The sequence below is a fragment of the Micropterus salmoides genome, unplaced genomic scaffold (genome assembly GCF_014851395.1).
Source record: "Micropterus salmoides isolate LMB-PRFRI ecotype aquatic unplaced genomic scaffold, ASM1485139v1 Ms_hic_scaffold_9, whole genome shotgun sequence".
Lineage (NCBI taxonomy): Eukaryota > Metazoa > Chordata > Actinopteri > Centrarchiformes > Centrarchidae > Micropterus > Micropterus salmoides.
Window position 1 is genome coordinate 28,596,765 of NW_024044681.1, and position 21,979 is coordinate 28,618,743.

The 21,979-nt window shown below is 39.2% G+C and overlaps 1 protein-coding gene across 2 annotated transcripts in view; it reads right to left on the minus strand.

The window, feature by feature from the left end:
• LOC119895955 (roundabout homolog 2-like) overlaps window positions 1-21,979 on the minus strand; it is a 74,605-nt gene that overhangs the window by 23,553 nt on the left and 29,073 nt on the right. The window contains exons 3-9 of one of the 2 annotated variants that reach the window (XM_038709388.1): window positions 8,721-8,878; window positions 8,461-8,581; window positions 8,169-8,307; window positions 5,804-5,940; window positions 4,478-4,489; window positions 3,848-3,972; window positions 2,718-2,889 (exon numbers count right to left, since the gene is read on the minus strand). In XM_038709388.1, the coding sequence (XP_038565316.1) occupies window positions 2,718-2,889; window positions 3,848-3,972; window positions 4,478-4,489; window positions 5,804-5,940; window positions 8,169-8,307; window positions 8,461-8,581; window positions 8,721-8,878 (864 nt within the window). The remainder of the gene's footprint in view (window positions 1-2,717; window positions 2,890-3,847; window positions 3,973-4,477; window positions 4,490-5,803; window positions 5,941-8,168; window positions 8,308-8,460; window positions 8,582-8,720; window positions 8,879-21,979) is intronic. The other variant, XM_038709389.1, reaches the window with a different exon arrangement.

Consider the following 21,979-nt stretch of genomic DNA (forward strand, 5'->3'; position numbering starts at 1 on the left):
TCCTCTCTTTTCCTACTCTGACTCATGGCTGCTCCTCCTCCCGCCCCCACCCCCTGTATTACATGCCAAGTAGAACAACAATTCATTGCGTTTAAAGCTTTTTAATGTTATATCATCCAGAAAACAGCCTCTGCGCTCTGCAACAGTAATTTCTGGAGTGCTGAAGCTCTCTAGGCCTTGTAACTACCCCCTGCTTCCAATTTCCTCACTGCTGCTCTCCACTGTTATCAGTTCTGTCTCCATTCGCACAAGTGTTTACAGCAGGTTCCCCCTGCCTTATCTTTCATCACAACTTCTTCAGCACAATGAGGAACACAGCAACTCAAGCAGAATAGCCAGAGAAATCAGGTACAACTCCAGGTGCAGGGACAGTGAGTGCCATTTGTTATCGAGGCTGAATTGTTTGCATTTATATGGCAATAAGAACATCACCTACGTTGTGTTGTGGATAAGCATTTATTGTAACTGATATGTGAAAGTGTTTTGAACATGAAGTAAATGCTTCACCAATCAGTATTTCATGGGGCACTCAAGTTGACCAGATTAGTCTTTATATTAGCTAAAGAAGGTAAGTGTAGCATTGCATTTTCAGTAAAACATTACATCTACTATACAATGATTAGCGAGCCATGAACAAGCTGTAGCCCTGTAAGAAATGAAATAACACACTCCAGGTTTTGTTGCAAAGGTAAATAAATAAAATGCTGTTTTTCGAGATAGTTATCTTGTTAGATTATTATCATTGACAGAGCCTACTCAGGCTGCAAAATTAAAGTGAAGTAGATTTGCAGATAGAGGGATGTTGGGAGACCTAATTACTAGTTGTATACCTGCTACTGCATGAATACTGATTATTAAAACATTTATTAGATGAGTGTATCTAAACCATGCATCTATTTCTACAAACAGTACTACACCACTGCCCAAGACAAGAGTTGAAAGGTAGCTCTCCAGGTCTTGATTTGTACTCTTTCATCAAGCATCATACTTAAGCCTCCAGGCATCCTCAGTGTCTGTAGGAATCAGTCAGACAGGTTGAAGCTACACTACACCAAAAATGTATCTAGTACCAAACACCCATCCCCTGCAGGCTTGGTATATCGCTTTGAAAAAAGTGTAGCTTGCTCCGACGTGGAGGGCAGCAGCCATGGTCAGCTAGGATTCCCAGCAGTTACATTGAACTCTAATGGGACCCAGTTTCACATCAACACACACAATTGCCAAACCACTTCTGCAGCATCTCAACTGTCTATCTGTATGCTAAGTAGGTTCCAAATGTACAGCCTTTCTTGGTGTGTGTGCATTGGAGGGCACGAATCATGTTCTTACAGTGGTCAGGAGAACTGCCCTGGACTTGCTAATTATACACAAGAATCACCACAGCTTCATCTTTAAGTTGGAGCACTTTACTCGACTTCTCTCAAGTCTAACGCCATAAACCTTTCAGTGACTCATCCCAGGCAACGCCCAGGATGGAACACTAGTCCATATCTGGACCTTGAGAAAGTTTTCATCCAGTGAATGACCCTCTTTGGACACGCTTAATCTAAAGTAATGCTAGAAACAGTCCTGTACGAGCTTCCAAAACTCCACTTAGTATCAACTCTCTGTTTACAGCCATCAATCAACTACATTTCTCCCATCTCTTGTGCTCTACACCAAACATTCTGATATTGATCCATCTACTCTGAGTGACAGAACGGGAGTCATTTCCCCTCCAAAACACTTCAACAGATGTTAATTTAATAATGTGTGGGAGAAAAGGCCAAGAAACAAATGGAGAGAAGGGCATAAACAGCTCCCAGTTGGCAGCGGCTCGGCACTTAATGCTGACATTAAAGCTTTGTCAGAAAAAGTGTAAAGTGTCTCTCCATCAAGGAGACAGTTTTATTTTACACAGTTTCAGTTTTTTCAGACCATTCACATTTACCACAGTGAGGTGATAATGAAAAGGATGAGTGTTGGTGACTGGCATTTAGGACATACAGATGCATCTTTGCCGATATAGGCGTAGGCAGACAAATAGCCTTTAATGTTTAATTACGTCTAGACAATGCTGCAAGCATGTGTGTGTTTTTTGTGTGATTTTAAAGCAAAGTATGCATCACATTAAAAATACATCAAAAACAAATACAGAATACTATTGACAAGACAATTCAATTATAATGCATGTTTTTATTATTTGGTTATTGATTTACTTTGCCTTTATTATTGTAAGTACATGTCCCCAACAACATTGTTAAAACAAACCTGTGACTTCAGGAAGCTAAGTAAAATATATTTAATTGCGCCACAGCCTAAAATCAGAGTACTGTCATGAATGGAACATGATAAAGAAATTGCACCATTTACTTATCAAATTAAGTTATACAATGCTTATACATTGTAATAACAAACTGGTGTGATTGCACACCAGTGGTTAAAAGGATACGCATGGTTTGTCCATACTTTGAAATCATTACATAAAGCAGTGGTGTTTCTGTTATCTATCAGTTGTATGGAGAAATCTCTCCAGATGATATTGTGCGGATAAAAGTTATGGTTTTATTCTGGTGAAATGACCTGTGTATTGACCATAATACTGTGCATGTACTTCCCTGATTGTAGGAATACAATGTTATCAGCACATGTTGGTGCTCCATTTAACTAAAAAATACAAGTAGGTCTCGTAGAATAGAACAGACATTTTCTCTCTGGGTGTGTGTGTCCAGCCTTACCGTCTGCCACCTCAAGCTGGGCCTTGGCCATGATGCTGCCTGCTACAGTGAGGGCCTGGCAGATATAATACCCTGCATCAGAGCGTTGCACAGCTGAAATGGTCAACTCTCCATTCATGGACACAGAGACACGGCTATCTCCCTGTGTCGGCTGGTTGGGAAACAGAAGATCCTACACGGCATGAAAATGGAAAGTAATGTAAATAAAATGGGATGGCATACTTATCTGATAGCCCAGAGGTTTAAAATCTAGGAACTGGAATCACCTTTAAGGATTAACTTGTCGTATTTGTCTTTTCATTCTTATTAACAAGAACATTTCCCATCTGAATGTGAGAAATTAACTGCCTTCATTTCCAGCTGTTCTCTCAAACAGTGACCTGAACACTGTTCACACTATGACTTCCGCATTGAGTTTTTTTGAATATGATAATGACTTAGACTATTCTAAAAAATAACTGCCAAATTAAGTATTGATTGCGTTGATATTTTCTCAATTGGGAATGACTGAGTATTTTATGTATTTTATCTTTACATATTTGGTCAATACATCTGACTTCAAAGAAAGCACTGCTATGTTCAAGATATACTGTCAATGTATATGTGCACATTCTTACAGTTTTGTACAATTCAGTTAGAAAAGTGGGTCAATGCCTCTTTCCTACGAGATCTTTATCCCCAGTGTGATAATGCTGCTGTGATAACCTGCAGTCATGGTCATAAAACTGAGGCATCAGCGTAGTCCGTTTCTGCAGCCCAAGCAGACAAACTGATGGGCAGGAAAGGACATTAGCTTGCATTCATTATGTCTAATGACTCTAATGCAGCACATGACATTGTTTCTTGCTCAGTGAATTGGCTGGTCAGACTGGTGCAGATCGATGATAAATGACCACTTCATTATTAGTATGCGGAACAGAACCACACTCTGTCCCCTGGTTTGATCCTTTTAGTCAGATCTTTGGACGTGTATTTTTTTATATTTTAGATACTTTACTCTGGATGCTTCTGCAGAATTTATGTCTGTATAATAAGGTGGGCCTGACAGAGAAACCATTAATTCTCCATCATGCACACATACCTAAAGACACTCGTAAACAAGTATATTTTGTCAAAATCAGTATTCTCACCTGGCTACCCTCTCGTTGCCAGAAGACAGTGGGCTGAGGTTTGCCCCTGGTCTCGCAGGGAAAGGTGGCTGTTCGTCCTTGCGCCACAATCTGGTCACGGGGTCGCACCACAAACTGGGGCGCCTCTGAGGTTAAAGGTAGAATAAACCATAACACAAAAGCAAAACATTTGCATAGACTGCCAAAGAGCGTACTACACGGACACTAGTTTAAAAGAAAAATGTTTGGGCTCAAGGCCCAACTGCAAGCTCAAAGGTTCATGCATTAGGCTATTTGTTTAAGAACAATTTCTTGACTATGTCAATCACACAAACCATTCATTCAGCTGCCAGAACATCAGAATGAATGTAATCAGCTAATTAGCAGGGTGCCATAACGCCCTTATCATTTCTAGTTTTTGAACTAAGGCATATCAACCATACTGTATCTGGACCCCCATTTAAAAAGACGTGAGGTGGTAAATCCACTGCCAGGGGAAGTCAGGGGTTGATAGTTATAATGTAGATATGCATGTCCAATGTCAGTTCGATGAATTTGTTTGTGAAATGTCACAACAGTACATGCATACGTGTGTGATCAAAAGAACAGAAAGAAAGCAACTCATGCACAATGGGATCAGCTCTTACTTACCAACGGGGCGAGCTGGTGACACAACAATGGTGTGGGTGAGATTAACACACAACACAGAGAGAAGGAAAGCAGAGGAGTAGAACAGAGGGACAGAAAAAAAGAATGAAAATCAGAAATGAATGAGGTGGAGTTGGGTTTCCATCCATGAAGTTCAGGAGGGAGGAGGGTGGAGCTCAGTCACCAAAAGCCGGTGATGGCATGGGCCTCAAGCAAATGATACCTTGGCAACATTAGGGGGGAGGGTAACAAATGCCCAAAACCACTGGCTGAACAATGTATGTGTAACACATTAAGGTAACACATTCACACAGTTAACAGATCTGTCTGCATGTGTCTCAGATCTTTGACAAGGGTAGGTTTAGAAGAGATTCAATGAAATAGATTAAATAGCAAATTATAATTATGGCAAAATTCATTGACATCTGGGTGACTGTCATGTACTTCTTGTTGGCATCAGCCCAGGAATAGATTTAGGTAAGGCCCGGTTCTTGCTTTTAATTGATCATTCAATTTTTTTTTAAATTCTCCAGTGTTTACTGCTTCAGTGTAGGTTTTATATTAGGGATCTATGTTAACTCGCTTTATATGTCTTAAAATATTTTAAGCACAAATCTGGCTTAACATAAGGGATATATTGCTCAAAATAGACTTTGTTGGGCTCCAACACCAATCTCAAGATTGGGGCATGACATCTTTAAATTCATGCATGAGTAAAAAGAACAATAATTAGAATCCGATGTTTAAAGTATTTAATAAAAAAGGAATGAAGTGTTATGAATGTTATGATAGCTGTGATGTACAGAATGTATGATGATGTATGATATACTATATACTATAATAAATTCAAGTATTAAGAATACATTGTCAAGTGTTATCTCAAGGTGTAGGAACACTGTTTTCACACTCCAATTATAATGACAATGTAGAGAGTAGAGAGCAGACGGGATCTAACTTGCCAAATAGAAATTTTTTTTTTTTTACAACATCAACCCTTACTATGAAATAGCTTCCAACCATTGATATGGTGTAAATATGGAGTGAGCGGGCTGGTTGGAGAATGAGCCCCCCAGGAGAAGTCATAACAGTTCACTTGGTTGGATTGTTCATATCTGGAGCCTGGCTGGAGATCTGAAACAATCAACTGCATCAGCCCGCTATATGAAAGAAATGCTGAGGCCAGGAGCAGCCTTTCAGCAGGGGGGCAATAACACTCTTAAAGTGGGCAATAAAGGACTGATTGTCTTGTGGCCTGCTTTGGGAGATACAAAAAATATCAGGGATGGGTTATGAGCTTTGCCACGAGTGAGTCCACAAGTAGTTACCCACCTCTTATAGTCAGGTAGGCAGAGGCCTCCACTTTACCCACACGGTTCTCTGCTAGGCAGGCGAAGGTTCCCTGATCACTGACTGATGCTTTCTTTATCCTCAGGAGGAAGTCCTCTTTTTCATATCTGATGTCATACCTGGCGTCAGAGAGAAACAGTGACAGTGACATCTCAGGTTGATCTCACAAAACTGGAAGCTCAGTGACAAATATGCATATTAAAATGTTTGTTTTATTAAAGTAAATACAATCAACAAACACTGAAATTGAATCAAGGTTGTCTAAACTTGTGTGATGTTTAAGATGGAAGCTTTTATAAAGGTTGTGTCATTTTTGATAGAATAAAGACAGACTTTCTAAAGCAATTAAGACTCCCTGCAGCACACACTCTGCTACAGAGGCAGAAAAAGGGGAGCAATTATGCTGAGATGAAGGCATGGCAAAATGAAAGGTGCTTTCAGCTGGAACCCTAGCTGTTCCACTATTTCAATATTTATAAAGACGAGCCACCCACTGTGGTGTGGGCTGTGCAGTATGCTATATGTGTGTGTGTGTGTGTGTGTGTGTGTCTGTGTCTGTGTCTGTCTGGGAGAGAGCAAGCAAAAGAGAGGAAGACAGAGACAGAGGGAGATATAGACAGTCTGAGAGTAAGGGAGTGGCTCAGTCTGACAATCTGAATTTGATGAATGAGCCAAGCAGTAAGAAATGACTAATTCATAGATGTGTTCCATGCATCAGTGTGTATTCACCAGTGCAGCATACTGTAAGGCGGCAGTGGTGCAGCTAGACTGAGAGAAACATCTCATCTACTAGAGTTTAGATAAGCACCTCAGAGAAGCTACAGACAGTATGAGTAGAGAAGCAAGGAGTAGGGCTCTCCCTCTCTGGGGTCCCTTTTGGCGTGAGAGATCCTGTGAAATTGTCTAGCCAGCCATACTGATTCAGAGATGGGCGACAAGTCAGGCAGAGAAATGGCACAAGGGGTGAGAAAAAGTCACATTGGAAATAGATGTTCCAAAGGGTGTGGGCAGAATATCGATGGGGGTTGTGGGGTCTGTCCAGAGTGTGGTGAGGACTCCATTCACAGCACATCTCTGACCCAGATACAGACTTCCCAGGAGACTGACGGGTTTAGGAGAAGAATGAAAGAAGTGGAGGGAGGGAAGTGAGGTGAGGCAAGTCTGAAAGTAGGACATGTTTCTAGAGTCAAGGTGTACTGAGGTAGAAGGCAAAATGCAGGTAGCCTGGCAGACACAGAGACAGGAAGTTATTGTAGTCTTCCTCACAATAAATTCTGTTTTTATATCACAGTAATAGTTTGTAACAGGTGTTAGTCAAACTTTAGGGTAGACATTTTTTAGTAGTCCTATTCAAAGCTTAATAAAAATAGTTTAAGATTGTTGATTGTTGTCTCCATAAATGTAATCTGTTTTAAACACTGTATTTGATTTAACTGATGCTTAATTTACTTGACAGCAATTCCAGTTGTAATTGAATACATATCCACAAATACAACATAGTCTAGAATTAGTTTCACCTTTCAAATGTCCCTTAATCCAAAGGAGGAGAAAAGTTCAGAGTCATGAAAAAAAAACTTTTAAAAAACAGATTATAAACGTATATGGAAATGCACTGTTTCAGATTTCTGAAATATCAAATATAAGTACTACTTAGAAGCAGCAAAGAAATGAAAAGGTTTTGATGGATGGTCTGATTGCATTATGAGACACACTGTAATTAAACATATAAAGCACTGAGCAGTAACTATTAAGACCCACATGGCAGGCCCATAATGACTTTAGAAGTAGGTATTCTAATGGGATTGCAGTGCAATTAATATGTGCTTATGACGTGGATACACAAGGGTGAACCAAACCATAGGAACACCTTACAATATGATGCAATTCAATGCAACAGCATCACACTACCACAACATATTTTTTTAAACTGCCCGCCGAAATGAACCAACAGTCAACACCTTTCGGCTTGACTGAACATTATAAACTTCACATAGGTACTATTCCTTCCAGGGCTACTGTATTGGATTGCTTTATGTTATACATGATGATCTGTGGACCTTTTAGTGTCTTAAGTACATGTATAACGTACGGTTGTGGAGACTTTCATTTCCTGCTAGCACAGTAGTTTAAAACAATGAATAATGAGATTCCCTGCAGCTAATAAATATTCTTTGCCACATTGATGAAAGTCTTCTGTAATATGTTATATCTTTTCTTTTTCCTAGTGGGATTTAATAGCTGTGCTTCAACATTTATCCATGATGCTTTATATTTTATAAATTTACACATGCAAACAGGCTTGGATTCATAGACATGAGCACTACATACATTCACACACATCCCTCACCTGCCACGCGGAATATCCATGTCCTCCTTTTTCCAGCGCAGTGTAGGCGGTGGGTCACCATGAACCTGACACCTGAACTCTACACTCTCGTCAACTAAGACCACCTGGTTCACAGGCCGTTGCACAAACACTGGTCTTTCTGGATGTGGGCAATACAAACAACATAGTTGCTAAATATACTTTTGAAAGAGTGGTAAACACTGTTTGTGCTAGCATGCAGTAAATACCTGAGTAAAAAGGCATGCTTTATTCCATTTTGAGCCCTGCAAAGAGTGTCTGTCAGACTTCTTACCAAACACTGAGAGCTGAGCTTTTTCACTTTCCCTCTCTCCAACCATGTTGGCCGCCACGCACACATATATTCCTGCATCGCTCTTCTTGGTATTTGAGATGGTCAGCTTTGCTCCACGAATCTGACAAAAAATGCATGTAATTACAGTTCAAATGCTTTACATTGTAACAGTTCCAGTAAATGATGAATCATTGAGTATGTGATTCACGGTATGAGAGTCATGCAAAAGGCAGAAGAGTGCTCCCTGAGAAGTAACCCACCGTGATCCTGTCATCTTTGAGGTCAAGACGAGCTTTATCTTTCCTCCAGAAGGTGGTGGGTTCAGGATGCCCGCGTGGAGGCTGACACTCGAGACTCGCAGTCTCCCCAACTGCTACCACCACATCCTGTGGGTTCTGTCTGAAGTCATCGCGTAACACTGTGAGACAAAGTAAAGGGAGTAGGGGTTGTTACTCTTATTTGCAACGGTTGCTCATTCAGTTGATTTGTTTTAAGTTTCATCAGATTCCATTATGTGAACCAAAAGGTTGCTCTGAGACTGAGCTGTCTTGGGTTTACTGACCTCTTCAACTTTTTTCTAATGTGAAAGTCCAAAGACAATTTTATCAAGCAGACTCACAGGAACCTCAGCAATCTCTCAGTCTTTAATAATACAGCTGTCCCCCTGAGGGGTTATGGGCTCTTCTTTAATCTCAGTAGCTAAATGTAAGTGTGTAAAGACAGGTAGGATTACCAGTACAATATACATGGGAACGACACTAAGTAAAACTTTAGAAACAACACAAAAAGGGATGTCTAGAACTAATATTGTGCATTAAAATTCAAACAGCACTACGTTTCTACAGCCCTATAGTGGCTTGTTAACACAAAGTTCCCCATGGAATAGTGTTGGATAGAGCCAATACCTACTGTCCATCAACATCATCATTCAAATTCATCCTCTGTGTCCCAGAATAGCCCCAGCAAATTTTTGAACAGGATACTATAAATGCAATACAACATAGCGACTCTAGACTCAGTATAGGTATCTGAGTTTTCTGGTGGGAGTATAACTGTTTGAGATCAGCCTAATAATGCTAAAGATGTTTTTTTTTTCCAGTTATGAATAATACTAAATGTACTTTTGAGCCATAAAAGTGAAGAACCCTGCAAGTAATCTCTGCAATGACAAAGAAATGTCACTTATGGTAACTGAAAACATTTTATTGCAAAGGTAAGATCGGATTAGTATGGGCTTTACTGTGGCCTCTAAAAAAATCATACATTTAGTGGACATCTGCAAATAAAAGGCAAATAATGGTCAATGTGCAGACTCCAATTTTCAAAGCTATGACAAATAAAAAGTACCGTTTTGGCTGAGACAGATTTATTCTGAAACCTTGGTTTGAAGATGGGCTTCCATTTTGAACAGGGTCAGTCCTTGGTTACTTGAAAAGAGGCTGCACGGCTACATGTACAGCTAGGTAGACAAAGCACCAATGACCATGGCTATTGTCTGAATCAAACACTCATTTATATAAGCTTCATGAAATTACTAGAAAACTCATTTAAGACCAGGAGTAAAATGGTTTCAAAACATCTCATTAACAGCAGCAAATGTCACTAAGTTCCTGAGTTACAGTGTTAGCTTTATAAAATATCTTGAAAACCCGCCATTCTTTATTTGATACTAATCAATACTGTAGCCAGAAGAGGGGCAACAACTCTAAAATATAAAAAAAAGTGCCTTGAAGTATGACACTTTATCTCCATGTAAGCGGACCCGCGGTTATGTAGATAGAAATGGCTCATTCTAAAACAATAAAAATGATTTATTATTTATATTCTTGGATATTATTATATTGCATTTCTGTCAATAGATCCTCCTAAATATTACACACTGGACCTTTAAATATGGTTAGTGAAATATGCTAAAATTATTTTTTTGTCTTGAACGCACACACCTTTACTTCAGAAGAATTCTATTTATGAGCAGTGTACTCTGCATTATTCCACAGTTGGACAATAATTTTAATTTATCCACGGCAGGGATGTCTGTACTTGAGTTTGTGTGTTCAAAGGAGAGAGAACATCAAGAATTTTCAAGCAATGCCCGTAAAAGCTATACTCGTGCATTTTGAACAGAGGTATGAGCTGCTGCTAAGTTAAAAGGTTACAGCTTCAAAACTTCCTAATCCTGTCACAACAATTCAAAAGCTACTGCTGTAAGTAGCTACAGGACTTTACAGTAAGCCATTACTGGAATTACAGTTAAAAATAGAGATCATGATTCGAATCCTGCAATAAGATGCGGTAACTTTGTATTAATACATCATGACATGTTGTTTTTGTTCAAAGCCTTACTGTAGTCCAATTTTAAATAATAACGCACCTTGTGTGACAATCAAGCGAGTGAAAATAAGAGAAAATGGTTGTAAAGAAATACAAATTGAAAATTGGCTGCTAAATGTCATTTCTGATTTCAGGTATAATGACTGACTAATTAATAAAGAAAATGGTGAACCTAATTATAATTCACAATTTCCTGAATGTAGATAACATCAGCTAAATTAATAGAATTTTACCTTCTCATTTATCCTATTTATATACACCAGCTAATAAAATGTTGTCAGTGGTGTGACTGGTTTTCCAAGAAATGTCCAATGTATATCAAATGATAAAACTAAATGATCGTTTGTAAAACTATCGTATCTAATCTATTACTGTAAAATAAATTAAAAAAAAAAAATAAGAAAAGCTGGCTTGGTGTTCAGTTTGCTTTTCATCCTCATTACAACCATAAGCTAATATACTGTTGCATGAATTCCAAGTCCCATGGGACACCTCTAGTGAAAAAGAAAATCTGTAAGGTGCCAAAGGCCCTTTGGCTCAGCTGTCAATCACATCTAGTCTGTGCTGGAGTCTCAGTAGCAGACATTACCTTGGCACAGACATATGCCTGGCTGGCTGTCACATGCTACTGTACTCTTAGTGGCACTCTATAGACAAAACACTCCACTCATCCAGACACACAACTACCTTCCTGTTCCTGCACTGTCACATTAAAGATGCAGCAAAGCTTGTCTCAGGACACTGTGAAACTCAGACACACACAGGAAGAACAGGAAAACTGGATAATTCAAGACATGACGTGAAAACCCAATTACGCGAAAGTAAAGCAGATAATGGGTGTTGTTTCATATTAAATGGCGCTGATAGTTTAACTGTACAACAGAGTTTATGTACAGTAACTGTGACACTAATCTAAAAACCCTTTACTAGCAAAAGAGGCAAATAATAATATGTTGTCTGCTACAGGTACTAGTATAAAATTATATTTATTTGACTAATTTACAAAACTCAATTTTAATTAGCAATTATATTTAAGTTCCCAAATTCTTTATTTCTCTTGTACATGTTACTTATTGTCTCAATTCCAGAGATACTTCCGAATTGCATATCACCGCGAAATTACACAAAAAAAAGGTTTTCATTCGTTTTATGGTGGATTATGTATACAAGAAATCATGTCTAAATAAACGGGAATTTAATAATGTTTCAGATTTTGAAATGAAAAGGTTTTGATGGATGGTCTGATTGCATTATGAGACACACTGTATCACATCAGATTTGAAAAGGGATATTGTCTTTGTTCAAATACATAAACACTGGTGGTTCTGTGGTTGTAATTTGTTCAGTCCTGGCAGTATGCATTACCCCACTGCAATGACAGCTATCCCTCACCCCCCACTGCTGAGGGTACCCTTATTTCTTTCCTGTCTTCGCCTCTGCAGGATTCTATAGGTGTGTTCATAAAGGCATTTGATATGTTGGGGGTTGGTCGTTGTTCTAACCCAGTGGTCTCAAATGTGGAGTCCCTGTGGAGGCAGTGCCCATGTGTAGTCTGTTGTTGGGTGGTAATTATTTGAGATGGTGGGGCCGCCACCACTGCCTAATGTTGTCTGATTGATTACTGCTCAATTATTCAAAAAAGCCATTCAGGGTACTCACTCATTCACCAGTTTCGTTTATCAAATCAGAAGGAGAATGATTTGTAAATGGGATTCATTTCGTGGCACAATGGGTGGTAAAAATATGTGACAAGGTGGCAGTATCTGAATATAAATAACTGTACAGAGACAAATTATATGATTAACAGGAGGGTGTTGTAAATTTTTAGATATTCCATCTTAGCATCATGATTCCTTGAGACCTTCTTCAGCTACAGCAGCACTCCATAACTGAATTTCATTTCACCATTTCACCACATCGAATCCATGAAGATCCCACTTGAGATCTTGGTACATGTTGCTCGGCTCGCAAAGCTCCCCAAATGATTCAACAAATTTGAAATTTGGTTGACCGTCATGGGCACTCTATATCTCACTCAGTCACCCACTATATCTTTGTTTTAAGCCACACTAGTGGCATGGCTCTCGCATGTCAATGTCGGTCCTCCACTTTACTTAATATCTCTACAACCATGCATGGACCCCAGAGGGGGAATCCTACTGACTACTTGGTGATCCCCTAACTTTTCCTCTTTCCATGAGGTTGATTTGTTTTTTTTGTTTGTTTTTAGTGACATTACTTAAGAGCTATTTAGCGGTCTGTAGACAAGCGTTGTCTGATTTATTGTGAGCAGCTAAGTGTGACTGTTTGGGGTTCATTGACATCAATTTGAAGTTCAACAACAACCAGGTTTCTGGTTATGTTATTCATAGGAAATTGTCACCATATTATAATTTCCTTGCACAGTTTGTTGTCTGGTGTATAATGCACATACCTCACCGGAATGTAAGTGGCCATTAGAATGCATTGGTATTGTATCAGTGCATTGATGTAAAATAATCAATAAAATGCATCAATATAGTCCATACAATATGGCCAAGTAGGCCTGGACGACCTGCTTGCCCTATAGCATGTAGATCTGTCACTAGAATAAAATTTTAAATGTAAAGTAAAAACACAAAATACAAATAGGAAATGAGTTATTTTTCCCAGTTTATTAATGTGCATGCATTTATGAAAGAAACGGGGGAAGTAGGGAAATGCAAACCCTAATGCAGCTGAGGAGTTGCATTTTTAATCATTTTTGACCTATTCATTTAGCAATAATTGAGTCAGTTCAGATGATTAATTAATTGAAAAAGACATTCGCTTCATAATACAAAATGGTAAATAAACAAGGTGTGACAGACAGATGGTGATGGGTGACGAAATTACAACTCAATTAACTTGTGCAGCATTTTGTTCACTTTGAAGTGATGGGCTTGTTTGCTTGTGCATGCTTGTGTGTTCCTTTGTGTGTTTGTGTGCCAGTGCAAGCAGATTGGTGGTCTAGCGGGGGAATATATAACCTCACACCTTTCAACAACCCCGTGGAAGTAATATGGCAATACTGCAGAGGCAAAAAGAAACAGAATAGTACATGAGTAGAGAGTAAAGACAAACACACTAACACCTTGCGAGTTGTTGCGTGTAACAGATGGCGGTATTTCCATTCGGGAATCGCAGATGCAATTAAGAAAGTGATGTGCTGCATGTGGACTAAGCTCGCCACGTAGCAGGTTTAAACTACAGTCAGGTGGTGTTCTTTCATAGAAAATGTTAATACGGAACTGTACTTCTACATACACAATGCGCCTGAGCCTATTGTCAGGTATTGTGTTGCCAATGTAGCTATAATATTGTTGTAAAGTTCTATACAGTTAGTGATGCAGTGTCAGAAAATGTATTACAACAGCAGTGATTTCTTATGACAGTGGTCTGCTAAACTGTGGTTTGGAGTTTGCTGAAGATTCTTTTTGAACACGATAGCCTGTAGGGGAGTGTCACTTTCTCAACGGCAGTCAAGGATGTCCCATATCTGTCACATGCATAAAATGCACACTGATGCATACACACACACACACACACACACACACACACACACACGCACACACACGCATAAACAAAAAAACAAAACAGCTGGCCTGTTCCTATATAACAACATTTGCTGATGACCACGACATATCATTGCTGTTGAAGAGGCAGACACAAACCAAGACAGATATGCCGACACACAATCTGGGGTGGGGTGGGGGTGGGGTGGTGGATGTAGAGTGGAGAGGGCTATTTTCATTGGGGATTGTTTGAATAAATAAACAACTTAACATGTCTGTGCCCTAAAAAAGTCATCAGCAATCAGTCAGGACTACGATCAGCAGGGACATGAGGAGCGTTTACACAATGTCCCCCAAGGCTATGAGCCTCGCACAGACGTACATTACCTATTACGATTCTACCCTCACAACAGCATGACACAACATGAGTAAATCAGGGCCCACTTAGAATATAGTACCCCGCATATAGAAAACTTCTTAATTGTAGGCATGTATTTAGGACATGATGTCCATATATCCAATGTACTTATAGAGAATACCATAAGAGCACAAAGCACAAGTCAGCATTGGTTTGTCATGTTGGGTAAAATGAATCATTACAGTACTTTAAGTCTCATTATAATAACTCACTGGCTGTATGACATAATTTCCACCTTTAATTTGTATTATTGGCCACTGCTCGAGTGTGTGTGTGTGTGTTTGTGTGTCTGTGTGTAAAAAAACATATTTACCAGGGATTAGTACAACATATCGAGCAAATGACCCCAGTTCATTTCCATTTTTGAAACCCGACATAAAATCTAATCTCAAAGGTAGCGTGAGACAGGGAGGCCCATGGTAACCCGAAGTCAGCAGTCTCCAAAATTATAAGCAGGCAGCTAGAAAACCTAGCACCGCTTTGCTTTGCTTTTTTGGCCTCATTAGTGTCGAGTCCAATTAGCATCAATATGAAGGTTAGAAATAGATGCACGGTGAAAAGTGAGCACGCCTGTGGCAACACAAAATTTAGCAGAGTTAAGATGAAATTTAGTTTCTATAAACTGGGGATGATTCAAGCTAACAGAGGCAGAATTTAATGTTGAATGCTGTGTTGTTAAACATAAAAATGGCATTCAACTTTTTCCATTCACCCAAATGTGTACTACGCACAACCGTAGGGTCCATTTTACCCATTTAACTTTAATTAAAACCCCTCCTCCTATGAGATATTTAAATGTGAGTTTACACTTTGGGGTATACTAAAATATATTTGTTATGCATTCTCTGGCATTTGAGTTAGGAGCCACCATCAAGGGTTAATGATTAACGCCCAGCCACTGTCATGTTTAATTAACATCTATTCTCTTGTTGTGTAATGTATGGTATAGAAAGAGTGTTCTTTCATCCCCCATGTCTCTATTCCCTCATCTCTCACTTGCCATGCCACTAGTTACAGTAACAGCATTCCCTCAGACCACATTTCCACATCTATAATTAATTACTCCTGTCTCCAAGCATTTCTTCAGTAGAACACATTCCTCTATCTCCCAGTCTAACCTACGTAAATCTGCTCTTGCCTGCTCCCCAGACTATCTCATCTACTTACACCTGTATATCTGGACACACATTTGTGTGCACGGCATTATGCAAACATTTGCACATGAACTGAGTACATGATTTTGCATTTCAGGGTGCTTAATTCATCCTTGTTAATTATAATGTTTCCAAATCGGATGGTGCTGGAAGGTTCAATATGACCCGTGTTCATAAACTCTGAGAAATGTGAAGCATATAGAGAGAAAACATGAAAGAAAGCAAAATGCTGAAAAATACGATCACTTTTTTTTGTCTCAAAGACCATGGGTATCATAGACCCTTAAAGCAATATTGTGGAGATGGACAACATGAGCAGGAAAATGAGTCAGGGATCAGAATATAGCTTTTTATCCGCCTTGCTTCACTAAAGCAGCGGTCACCCAGGGAGATGGAGCTGTCTTACATGCAACTGTCTCCATCAACTGAAAATATTCTGTGTTTCACAGTCATGATTGTTGTCCTCATCACAATGGAATGAAATGAATAAACAAAAGCTAAATGCATTCTCTCACAGCCCTTTAAAGATTTAAAAACCTTAACCTGTTTTCTACACCTTTCCCATAATGCCAGCAACCACTTTTGCTCTTCCTCTGGTGATGATCTATGGGAAATTTTCACTGTACATACACTATAGTAAGCTATATCAGATTTTCCTATTACCTTGACTTTTGTGGGATCTAATGGAAAAGAAATTATGTTAGAGAGAGCAGAAATTGTCAGCTATAATCTGTGCGCCTACACCATGCAGCATGATCAAACACATCTCATGACGGCCACCAGAGATGGCACCGCATCCTGGTTATATCTTTCTTTGTATGGGTACATACAGATGGGCCACAATATGTGCATGTTTGGATAGTATATAGATATGTACGCATTTGAATAAATGCTTGGTGCTATGAAGCAGGGCACTGCACCCCCACTACTGGCATTCGTCACAAAAGAAAACTAATTAATATGGTAATGTCATGCTACCACATTAACTGATAAAATATGGTGCGCTTTCTAGTTTTGATTGCACCGATTTGACCTTTGCTCTCTAAATGAGTTAATGAACTGAAATAATCAAATATGAGTGTAGTACACAAAGTTCATGTAACCTGGAGGTGATGCTATGCATGGGCACATACATAATCCCCCACCAACCTCACCTATCCACCATGTTACACACTGGACTGAAATTAAGTGGTGTCTGACAACTACTGGACTTTTAAGAATACAGATAGGATGTTGATGTTTGCAAGTTTAACAAATCTTATTATCATATATTGGCCGATAAACACAAACATTTTTTTATAGGGATTCCTTAAATTTTGTTTTGACGCGCTTTTACAGTTGAAAAACAAAATTGTCAGTGTTCTCTAGTGACAGTTTCAAACGTCTTAATATAAATTTCTACATTATAATTATTTATTTCTCACTATATGTAAAGATCAGCTATCCTTGATGCTGATGTATCTGTGGGGTCCGCATTTAAAAGCCATAAGTCACCTTCCGCGGGGAAGGATGGAGTTCCAGATATATGTCTCACCCTAAGCTCCTCCCACTTCCACCACAGCCCCCATCGCCAATGCTCCACTGAGCAGCTTAGAAGATTATTCACCCCAAATCTCTGTTAATCACATCTATGCACACCCCATGGTAAACCCAAGGCCAGCCAACACATATTCTGTATGTACACAGCGAGCAGCTGTTGGTGGCTGCCGCTGACCTGCTGCTCTCCAACACCTTCTCAGGATCTATATCTACCTCTTCCATCACACAGAACATTTAAGCAGATTAAAATGCACTATCCATCAGGAGAAAGACTGCAGTGCCACTTCAGAAAATGGCATCCATCTTTTATATATGCTATTTCCATACCAGACAGGTATGGAAAATCTTCCAGTGATCACCCATCATGGGGTGATCACTCTCCACTGAGACAGCACGTTGTTCGTTGTGTGAACACACACATGCATATTCATGCTCTTGCTGGTGAAGGAACACACTGACACACACAGAGGGAGTACGTGTGCAAACAGAATCACCTACAACATCTCTCTCTCTCTCGCACACAAAGAGAAGATAAAACTGATCAATCTCTCAACATGTCTATGCTGCAGACATTCACGTTTCAAGTTAATCATCTCTCTCTTCATCCTCTGTCAGTATACTCTCTATTTTATTATATAACCAACATCTCCCCTTTATAGTACCTTTTGTGAAACAAAGAAAGTGGCTTCCTTCTACTCTGCAGAGTTCTGTTTATCCACACACCTAAGTCCCAAACATGCTTCTCCTCCATAACAATCTACCTTATCTATGTCCACGACACTATGTCCCCTGCATCTGTCCATGCATCTCTCCTTAAAGACAAAAATGTATGCAATACTTTTCAGAGTGAATTTCAAGCCAACATCCAAGTAAAGCAAAACAGACAAAGAATTCAAATATAGCAGTTCACTATTTGAGCAGAGTGTGTGGTGCACCGGTTGACAAAATAACTGTAAATACTGACATGGCTAATCTCAGCACAGCTGTTAGTATTAGGTCCTTTAATCCTGGTCCAGATCGGTGATGTGCTCACACTGGCTTGGGGACAGATGAGCAATAGCCACCAGGCTGCCAAGTGGGCTAAAGGCAGCAGACTGGCCTGACGCTTACTTTTAGACATGATAAGCTGTGAATCTGTGGGTCCTGGAGGGCAGCTCCAAACAGCACTGTCTTTGTGTTACATCATACAGCCTTTTGACAAAACACGACTGATTCTGCTGCAATCTCACACCAAAACTCTGAAATGTATTTTTTACTTAATTCTTTTATCACATCTGTTATATTCAGCTGACCTGACAGGAAACTAGTAAAAAAAAATAGGGCTGGCTGATGAAAGCAACACACTCACAGAGGAGGCAATTTCATTCATTAAAATAACACACATTTAGTGTTTTGTTGGAACCAGAGAGGAAAGGCAATGATTTAGCAGAACTACAGATGAGATACTGTACATTGTTTTATTTTTCTTTTTTGAGGCACAAAATGTTGGTGCAAACACATACTGTTTATATTTTGCCTATTTTTAATTACCTTAAAATGTGTGCATAGCATCAGCACAGAACTGAGCAGTTGCTAGTATATAAGTAAACTACTGCTATGATTTTTCAGCTGGTTTTCTTTGTCTCTTTCTTTGCCTCTTTATATTGAGATTACATAAAAAAATGTTTTAAGACGGACAGAAAGAGTACACAGCTCTGCAAGCAAACACACTACATGTATCAATAGAGTTTGCTCAGATGCTCTCTATATAAAGAAGGATCTGACCCATTTCATTTTCTAATCCCATGATTTATCAGATTTTCTCAAAATCAAATCATATTTATTGATGTTTTCATAACCTGTCAATCAGAGCTCTACCTGATATGCTATCACTCACCACAGAGTGATGAGTGACGCAGTGCCCGACACATGCATGGTTCTTTTTCCTGCATGCATTGGAATAACCCTTTAAATCAAGCTAAAATGACTGCTGAGAGAGGCTGAGTCTGCAGTATGAAGTGCCGCACTTCTCTGTTGCTGACACACATGGAGCCAGTCTGCATTGACTTTACTGTCTGATCTGCATACGATGCCATGTACCATGGCCATGTCAGATGAACAAGAAAGGAAAAGAGACAAGACAACATCTGTGTCACGTATCAGTAAGAAGAAAGGTCAGAAGTGTAAGACAGATGCAAGCACAGACATGGCTGCCAACACATATTCTCTAGGTACAAGGCGTAAGGAAACTGACAATCCTGTCTTAATCTTCCGGATAAAGAAAATCAACCACAGCATACAAACAAATAGTGCAAACAAAACAAACCCAGTTGTCTTCCACAGCTTGTCCTCTTTCAACTCACCACTGAAATTCAAAAATCCTTCATTAAATTGAAACTATTGTTTTTTTTTAATTATGGCATCAAAACTTAAAAAAGGAAATTCCTGCACACTACAGTATGTCCTGTATGTATGAGTTAGGTGCATGCCAATGAGCAGATAATTGTATGGACATATAAAAATGGGATGACATTAATTAAACCACTGCTGGCCTTAGACAAACTTACTTGTTATGTGCAGGCAGCAAAATGCCTAAATGAGTTAGGCCTAGATCACTTATTTAATTGACTTTTAAAAAAACCACAACAAAAAAAACATAAAGTTCTAGAAATGCCAAAGCAAATTAACAACTTGTTATTCTTTTCTTTCTTTCATTGCTGATTGTTAAATATTCTAATCGTCTAAATAAGCACCCAAATGTGTTCAAAGGCATCTTGAAAGGGACTAGAATGTGAGATGATTTTCTACTACTAAGATGGTTGATGGTGTTGAAGGAAAAAAATCGAGATGCTAGGAGATCAGAAACGAGAAAGAAATGGAGGATCGAAGAAGGGGTCAATCAATAAAAGTTGGCTTTTTATACTTAATAAAGTTGTATGCATCATGTGCTTCCTGCACTATAAAGACTGCACTTATGATTGTTAAGTTGCTCCAAATTACTGGCTGGCAGAGGCACTGAAGAAAGGCACCATTAACCTCAGCATTGGAAAAAACAGAAAACAGCCGGGTGTTTTCTCTCAGGGAATGTAATTGATGAGACACCGTGGAACAACACACCCACTGGAGCATCCAGTCCCACTGCAATTTATTACTTGGCGTACAGTATGTGTGGAGTCTACCTGGATGCTGTTTTCATGCTATTTGATGCATCACTATAACATAACATACTGTCATAATACACTATGCATCATATATGTTGAACAATCAGTCAGTGCCAAAAATAAAACCTTTGTTTTCATTTTGTATAAAAACATCAAATTGTGCCTCATTTCCCAGTCAAAGTAATAATTAACATTTCCGGAGTGAAGATTAACATGTGTAAATGTATGTGCATGTCAACGTTTCACTCTTCCTGGCAGCAGTAATGTTTGTAAACACAGCTGTATTCAAAGTGTTCAGTAGATAACCTTATCAACACTGCAGCAGTGGAATCATCCTTTAGACTGACACACTAAGTCTTGAGCCAACACGCATCACTAATGATTTTTTTTCCCACATTCTCTGAATACAAGGCTACATATAGATAAACAATTTCATATTGAACTACCTATGCATATTGAAGTTTATGTCAGAATGAAATCCACAGAAAGTGTACTTTGTTTTGTGGCAGCACAGACAAGTGTTAACATTGTCACCAAACAGCAAGAATGTCCTGGGTTAGAATTAAGTTTGCGTGTTCTCTCTGTACCTGTGAAGGTCTCCTCTGGGTGCTCTGGTCCTCCTTCGGTCCAAAGACATGCAGGTTAGGTGAATTGTAAACTCTAAATTGCCAGAAGGTGTGAATGTGTTTGTCAGTCCATATGTGTGTTAGCCCTGTGAAAGACTGACTAACTGTCCAGAGTTAACTCTGCCTCTCACCCAATGTGTGCTGGGAAATACTCTATCCTCTTACTCTGACCACAGTAAGTTACAGTCAAAGGAACAATTTTAATAGTAGGAGACCAAACTACGCAGGCCACTTTCACATTATGTTTGTCCTGCTAATACCACTTATTACATTATTGGACTGCATATGGCTTTTAGGGATAGCAATGTCAGTCTGTCTTTCTTTTGGTCCACCACTTTGCTCCAGAGTGAAATATCTCTAACTAGCTGGATGGATTAGGGTTAGGGTATACTGACTAGTGTAGTGAATAGTACAAATATTAATGGTCTCCAGTGGATGAACCCAACTAATTATGGTGACCCCTTGACTTTTTATCTAGTGCCACCATGAGGTAGACACTTACATTATACATTATACAATACATTTTTTAGTTTTTAGGTCAAATATCTCAAGGATCTATTGGAAAGACTATCATGCCCCCCCACGAATGAAAAACCTCTGATCAGGCAGAAATCTCACCAGCAGCAGCTCTGATAAAGTGCTGCTCACAGTTCCAAACAGAGCAAAGTTGCGCTTCACTTTTTAGACATTACTGTTGCAAAACTCTACCAGCTACGTTAACACTCGTCATAGCTGCCTGGACCACTGACTGTATATAAAAAGGTCTATACTCACAGCA